The sequence below is a fragment of the Globicephala melas genome, chromosome 16, assembly GCF_963455315.2.
Source record: "Globicephala melas chromosome 16, mGloMel1.2, whole genome shotgun sequence".
NCBI classification, from domain to species: domain Eukaryota; kingdom Metazoa; phylum Chordata; class Mammalia; order Artiodactyla; family Delphinidae; genus Globicephala; species Globicephala melas.
Window position 1 is genome coordinate 48020925 of NC_083329.1, and position 7001 is coordinate 48027925.

General features: G+C 61.1%; 1 protein-coding gene across 2 annotated transcripts in view; it reads right to left on the bottom strand.

Annotated features, from left to right (window-relative positions):
• The window catches only part of SNCG (synuclein gamma), a 32666-nt gene extending 25750 nt beyond the window's left edge, over nt 1–6916 (bottom strand). Inside the window, exons 1-5 of one of the 2 annotated variants that reach the window (XM_060286399.2) lie at nt 6898–6916; nt 5769–5989; nt 4895–4936; nt 4444–4571; nt 1753–1824 (exon numbers count right to left, since the gene is read on the bottom strand). In XM_060286399.2, coding sequence (XP_060142382.1) covers nt 1753–1824; nt 4444–4571; nt 4895–4936; nt 5769–5889 — 363 coding nt within the window. In that variant the 5' untranslated portion in view covers nt 5890–5989; nt 6898–6916. Of the gene's footprint in view, nt 1–1293; nt 1512–1752; nt 1825–4443; nt 4572–4894; nt 4937–5768; nt 5990–6897 lie in introns of those variants that run through there. The other variant, XM_030862814.3, reaches the window with a different exon arrangement.
• Nucleotides 6917–7001: the final 85 nt, after the last annotated feature.

Genomic DNA, 7001 nt, shown 5'->3' on the forward strand with positions numbered 1-7001 from the left:
TGTTTGACTGGTTCCCAGCCCCCAGGGCTGCCCTTGACCTCTGCTCCCCACTACAGAGGCAGGGTGGGAGGGTGGTGTGGACTCAAGTTTTGGTGCCCACACCCAGGGCTGGAGGGCTGGGGCGAGCCACTTAGATGCTCTGAACCCAAACTGGCTGTCAAAGGAAAGGGAGCCTTGCTCTCTGCTCAGGCACCTCTGACGAGACTCCAGGGCGTGATGCCAATAGCCCTTCGTGTAGGACGACGACCACCCTGGTCCCCGGGTTGTTTTGAAACCTTGGGGGTGGCAGCATCTGCCATAACGCCACTGGAGCCCCCGCAGTCCGGGTGGACGGAGCAGAGCATGGGAATCAGCTGCCTGGCTCTGGAGCGAGGCCACCTGGACTTCTGCCCGGGTCCCAGCTTCCTAGCTTTGTGCCCTGGGGCAAGTTATTTAACTGTTTCTCAGTTCATTTTCAACGAAACTGGGACGTGCCATTTGTTTTGAGGATTAAAGGAGGTAAAGCACTCAGTACAGTGTCCCACACCTGGGAGGAGCTCAACAAATGTTGTTTTTACTCTTTTTCTCTCAAGGCGGAGGCTGGCTCTTCTGCTTCTAAGCTGTTGTGTTTTCTAATGATACTTGACAGAACTCTTCGGTGAAAGGGAAAGCCCAGGTCCAGCTTGGTGGGGAGCTCAAGGCTGGGTGGGACCAGGCGGGAGGAACCCTGGGGTCACGTCCTTCTTCGCAGAGGAGGATGCAAAGAGTCCCTACTATGGGTTTAGACTAACCATCTTTGAAAGTTACCATCTGCTCCAGGGAGGGGCGTTAGGTGTCCCTGTTCCCAGAAGGAACTTTTCCACCAAGGACACACGTGGAGGGAAGGCCCAGGAGGCCCATCCTCACCCTCTGTCGTCAGTGGGGTCCATTCTCAGAGGGTGAGCCAAAGCTCAAAACCTGGGGCATCCCGGCCTCATGCTCCAGCGGACAGTGTGTCCTTGAAGGTGTCTGCCCGAGCCAAAAGCAGGGCTGCCACCTCCATGTGAAAAACCAGTGGGGGTGGCCTGGTTTCAATCCCTGGTCGGGGAACTGAGATCCTGCAAGCCACGCAGCATGGCCGAAAAACAAAAAACAAAAAACGGCAATGGCGGGGTGGCGGTGCAGGGGGACTCCCTGAAGGCAGTGCCCGCTATCAGTAGGTTCCAGAAACGCCCAGGTGTTCCCGTAGCATACCTGGCCCAGCTCCTGTTCCCAGGAGGGCCCAGAGGGCATCTTCATGAATGAGGCAGCACAGACAGGAGGCCTGAGCAGGTATGCAGTAGGGATTTGAGTTTTATTTGGAATCATTAAAAAAAAAAATTCATAGCAGCATCGGTGGGGTCAGAAGGACCAGAGGGGGTGAGGGAAAAAGGGAGGCAGGTGATGGTGGTGGCGGCAGCATGGGAGGACTAGCCTGTGGGCAGCCAGGGGAGGACGTGGGGACCATGGCCTCCGAGCTCACCTGCAGCCCTCTAATCTCCTCCACTCTTGGTCTGGGAGAGAGAGAGACTTTCACACACAGCTCTGGGGCCCCAGCCCTCAGTGGCCACCCTGGGCGGGGTGGGGACAGGTGTCATCTGTGCCCCTCTGCCCTGAGGGGGCCATCCATGAGGAGACCTCACACTCAGGCTCAGGGGCCTGCAGGTCAAGAGGCTCCCTTGAGGGCTCTGGGGCCCCAGGAGGGAAGCAGCTTGCCCAGGGACCCCCCTGTAACACCAGGAGCCCAGGTCCTACCGCCTCAGCCACTTCCTCTTCCACTTTGGGCGCCTCGTCCTCCTGCGAGGGGGCAGGTTGCTGCAGGTCCTCCTGTGGGAAAGCAAAGGGGATGTGGGACCAGGTGGAGGGCACAGAGTCCCCAGCTCCTTGCATGCAGGGCCTTGTCACCCTGGCCTCAAAGATGAGCAGAGGCCCTCATCATCTTGCTCTATGTGGAGGGCTGGAGGTGACAGAGGTATGAGGGCCAGACTGACCTTGGAGGTGATAGAGCCTCACGTAAAGATTCACAGCGGGGGCTCTGCCTGATGATGCCAAGGCCTGCCGGGGGTACCAAGTACCCTTGAGCCCAGCTTCACCCCCAAAAGCAGATGCTGAGTCACTGACAGTCCCTGGTTGGGCCTCCTCCATGAGGAAGCCCAGTGAGGTGGAGTGGGCAGTGGCCCCTGAAGCACTAGGCCTGATCCCACCCTCAGCGTTCCTGAATCACATGATCACATACCCTTGTCCTCCTGTGACCCCAAAGAGCCCTAGGAGGAGGTGCATGCTATCACCATTCACATGGGGACCCTATGCCTAGAGAGGCCAGGTATCCAGCTTAAGGTCTCGGAGGTCAAAGCAGTGAGGCTTGCAGGGATCAGGTCTGGCTTGCTCCAGGCCCAACCCTATCCCAGTAGCATGAGTGCCACCCACTTTCCTTCTCCCTGCCTCCTGGATGGGCACTGGGCTCAGGCAGGTCTGGCTGGAACCAGCAGCGGTTATACGGTCCTCTCCCACTTCCTGTCTCCTTCTATCCACCTCCACCCGGCCAGGCGCTTGCCTGAGATGGCGGCCTGCCTGGGGGTGGTCGTGTGAAGCTGGTAGGCCGGGCCAGACTGGGTGATCAGCTTGGACACTAGTCTCAGCTCCGACCTCTGGAGGGTCCTGCCACCTCTCTGTTACCATGGGGCCATCCTGCCCCTTGGTGGACTGGGGCAGCCAGAGTTGGGGCAGGCTCTCCAGGCAAAGGACAGGTGGCCGCCTACCTAGTCCTGCTGCCCCAGGGTGGGGGCATGAGGCCAGTGGCATGAACGGTCAGACAGACTGGCAGTGCTGCATCCTTCTACGGTTCACTGGAGGGTGAGTCACGGCTGGTTTTTGGGTGTCACCAGGAAATGTCTTCCTTGGGGTAGCTCCATGGGCTCACCAGCCCTCCTCCAAAGTCAGAGAGGAGTGCCCAGGCTTCTGCTCAGAGGTGCAGCGGCAGCCTGGCCCCATCCCAAGGCCTCTTTTGCTGGGGGATGGGGGAGGGAGGGGCCTCGGATCTCCTGGGGTACATTTGGGTAGTGCCCAGAGGCACTGATGATGTAGTCACCTCCCTTTGTCGGGTGCTCACCACGAGCAAGGCGAAGCTGCTTCATGGGGGCCATTTCCCTGCATCATCTCAGCCCAGTGAAATGGATACTCTCAGCCCCACCCTCCCCCCACCCCAGGCATTTTACAGCTGAAAACATGGAGGCCCCGAGAGGTCGAGTAGCTTCCCAAGGTCACAGAGCTAGGACGAGGCAGAGCTGGGAACCAGGAGCAAGGGCACCTGCCTGTTCCTAGGATCCGGAGACCTTGTGCTGGCCCTGGAAACAGACGCCTTGGTGCTGCCCCCAGAGCCAGGGGCAGGGTGACCCCCTACCCTTCCACCCACCCACTCCCTGGAGCAGGGATTCTTAGTGCTGGGTGCCTGGGACTCTACAGGCCCCTCGGGGCCTGTGCCAGGTAGGAGAGCTTTCTAAAGCACAGCCTCGTACAGAGCTGAGACGGCACATCTCTGGAATAGGAAAACCTCCTGCCCACAATGCTCCCACCATGATCTCCCGATCTCCTGCTCAGAGTCTCCCTTTCAGAGCACAGTCTCGGGACCCAGGCTGCCCAGAGAATTGCAGGCTCACTCAGACTAGCCATGGGACCTTGATTACCATATCTCTCTGGGCCTCATTTCCACACCCTGTCTCATGGGATTTGGGGCCAAAGAAATGAGTTAGTAGGTGTAAAATGCTTCAAGCAGAGTCTTTCTGTGGTGGGTTCTGGGACAGTTCTCCCAGCTAGCCTCCACCCCCTGGGAGTGCTCCCCTGCTCCTGTGCTCTCTGTTGCCCGGCACGTGTGCGTGCGCGCGCACACACACACACACACACACACACGGGCACACTCACACCAGGCACAAGCACGCACACACGCACGCTCGCAAAGGTGGAGGCAGAGGGTGTGGTCAGAACCCTCACTCTTTTTCCGCCACCAGGGGGCGCTGCTTCCCTGCTGCTCCTTGGAGGAGGCCCTGCCCCGCCAGGCCCGGAGGGAGGCTGGACACTGGGTTGGCGGTGACCTGGCAGCTCTGAGCTGGTGTCCACTGCCCGTGGGAGGCCGCCCGTCACCACTTGGGGCCCTCAGGACCCCGCTTTCGCTAGTGGAATGGGGTGTCTCCTAAATGCTGAGCGCCATCAGGAGAATGTGGTTTTGAGCCTCATTCCAACTGGGCCCCACACAGCTCTGCTCACAGGGGTGGTCGTAGGGATTCCAGGACTTAATGGATGTGACAACACCAAACGCAGACCAGGGCCCCTGAGTCTCCATTCCCCTGTATGTCAGTGGGGTGATAGTGCCTCCTCCCCAGCTGGCCTCCCTGGGGCCCAGGGGAAAGGATGGGACAGGTCTGAGGGCCAGGGCTGGGGACCAGGTCTCACCTTGCGCACCACTCTGGAGGTGATAGCGATGTTCTCTGCTTCCTCTACGGTCTTGGTGGCGACGGTGTTGACACTGGAGACCACGGCCTCGCTCACGGCGTTGGCGTGCTCCTTGGTCTTCTCAGCCACTGTGCGAGGAATCTGGCTGGCTTTGGCCCTGACCCCACCCCACCCAGGCCTGGCCTTCCCGTCAGGCCAGAGTAGCCCCTTTCCCAGGGCGCTCAAAATGCTGGCTCTACTGGAGACCTTAGGCTGTCCCCTTTCTGACTCCAGGGGAGCTCTGACGACGATGGGGGCAGTCCACCCTGGGTCTAGCCCCAGATTCTGGAGAAATCTGGGTCCGTATACAGCAGGGGGGAAAGGAGGTGCCTGGGCTTGGGCCTTTAGCACCAGGGTGCAAAAGTCCCTGCATGTCCTAGCCTCCATGTCCCCGGGTACTGGGGCTCCTCACCTGAGGTCACACTCTGCACAACACCTTCCTTGGTCTTGGCTCCTGTGGAGGAAGTGGAGGCGTCAGGCCAGTCCCACTCCTGGTGTTGGGAGTGGGGGAGTGGGCCAGGCAAACACACCACAGAACAGCTGGACAAGCTGCAGGGTCAGTGGGAGGTAAGGATGGTGTCTGGGGGCCGGCCATCCTTTCAAAGGCCACTTCCTGCTGTGTCTGGAGGAAGGGGACGGATGGGAAGTGGACAGGACAGGATGGGGGGACGAGAGAGACCAGGCCTGAGGTAGGGTCTGGACCTCATGTGGGTATGGCCTGGGCCTCGGAAGCAGCGCAGGACAGGGTCAACGAGAGCTGAGTCATCGGCTCAGCCTCCTCTTCGGAAGGAGCTGACGGGGGTGGGGTGCATGGGAGGCTGGACAGGACACTGAGGGCTGGTCTCATCTCGCCTGACGCGCCCCTTCCCTCTGGGCGGGGTGGGGGCCCGTGGCCTGGCTGCTGAGCCCCTGCTTGCTCAGTCCGCGGGGCTCCAGGCTCAGTGTGGCTTCTTACCCGAGTTAGGGGGCCTGTGGGTGATGCTGGGCGGGGGCGCTGGTGTGCGCTGGTGTGTGCATCTGTGTGCGCACAAACAGGTGTGTCTGAGGGCTAAGTGCCTCCCTTGCTGTTCTGTCCCAGAGGCCCCTGGGGCCCTGAGGAGGCCAAACAGACAATGGGGTGTGCGGGAGAATGGCGGTCCTCCAGGGCTGGGAGACCCTGACTCAACTGCCACGTCCTCATCCCTCTCAAAACGCCTCCCAGGGGCTGGGGGATAAAGTCAGGCCCAGGTAACTGAGCAGCCACCAAGCTGCCCTGCCCCGCCAGGCCCTGCCACGCCCAAACTCACCCACATACATGACGCCCTCCTTGGTCTTCTCAGCAGCCTCTGTCACCCCCTGCTTGGTCTTCTCCACGGCGCCCACCACACCCTCCTTGGCGATGGAGAAGCCCTTCTTGAAGACATCCATGGCTGTGGGCAGGGACGGGGGCCTGACTCCCCGGGCAAACTGTGACTGGAGCTGGCTCGAGTGCTGCCGCAGCTGCTGTCCCTACTGCTGCCTCTTATTGCTGCCAATGAAATAATGATGATGCAGCGGCGGCTGATGGGAGCCCAGCCAGCCCAGGGGTGGGGGCGGGGAAGGAGGGAGGGAGGAAGCAGGCTCGCCGCCCCCTTCTCCCAGGGTTCCCGAGCCCCTGCTGGCTCAACCCTCCCCTCCTGTCCCCTGCCCTCCCTGGAGGGGCCACAGAGGGCCGGACACATCCTTATCCATCACTGCCCTTCATTCATTTGCCGCCCTGCGCACCCACAGGGGCAGCCTTGACTGGGTGCTCCCAGGCCTGGGGCTGTTGTATCTGTGTGCATCTGGGGCAGAGAGGGGTCACAGAGGGGGGCAGGCACAGAGAGGGTAGGTGCCTCTGTTTACCAGCGTCCCAGGTAGGGCAGGGGTCAGGACCAAGCCGGTCTGTCAGGCAAGAGTGGCCAACCTCCCAGACTGGCCTGGGCTACCCAACTTCTCACCAGCACCACGGATGCCCCCATCCTGGGGCTCGGGCAAGTCCAGGTTGGGGAGCTGAGCCACAAAGAGCTGACCCAGGCCCTGGCCCCAGCTACAGACTGTGCGACCCTAGGACAGCTCCTTTGTCCTTCTGAGCCTCCACCCGTCTGCTGGCTCCCACTGCCCAGTGGTGAGAGGTGCTGAGTAGGCACGAGTGCCCCCCACTTCCTGGCCACCAGCGTGGATGGGCAGCAGGTTCCCTGAGGCTGATCCGACCGCTTCCTGCTGCCCCGCCTCTGTGCTGGTGCGGTTCTCCTGATTCCCATGGGGACACGCTTGGTGGAGCTACCTCCCCCCGTGTCTGCCGCACCCCCAGTGTCCCAGACCCGCGTCCTCCCAGGGCACACGGGAACTGGCCTGCGTTGTTGGCTGCCCCTGTGGGGACCAGGCCGAGGGTGAGGGGGGCCGGACGAGACTCACCGGGTGGGCCGGCCCAGGCTACTTCCTCTCTTTGTTGTCCCCGTGCTTTTTTTTTCCTTCTGAGACTTAACTTGAAGACAACGTCACCAGCGCTGGTAGTTTCT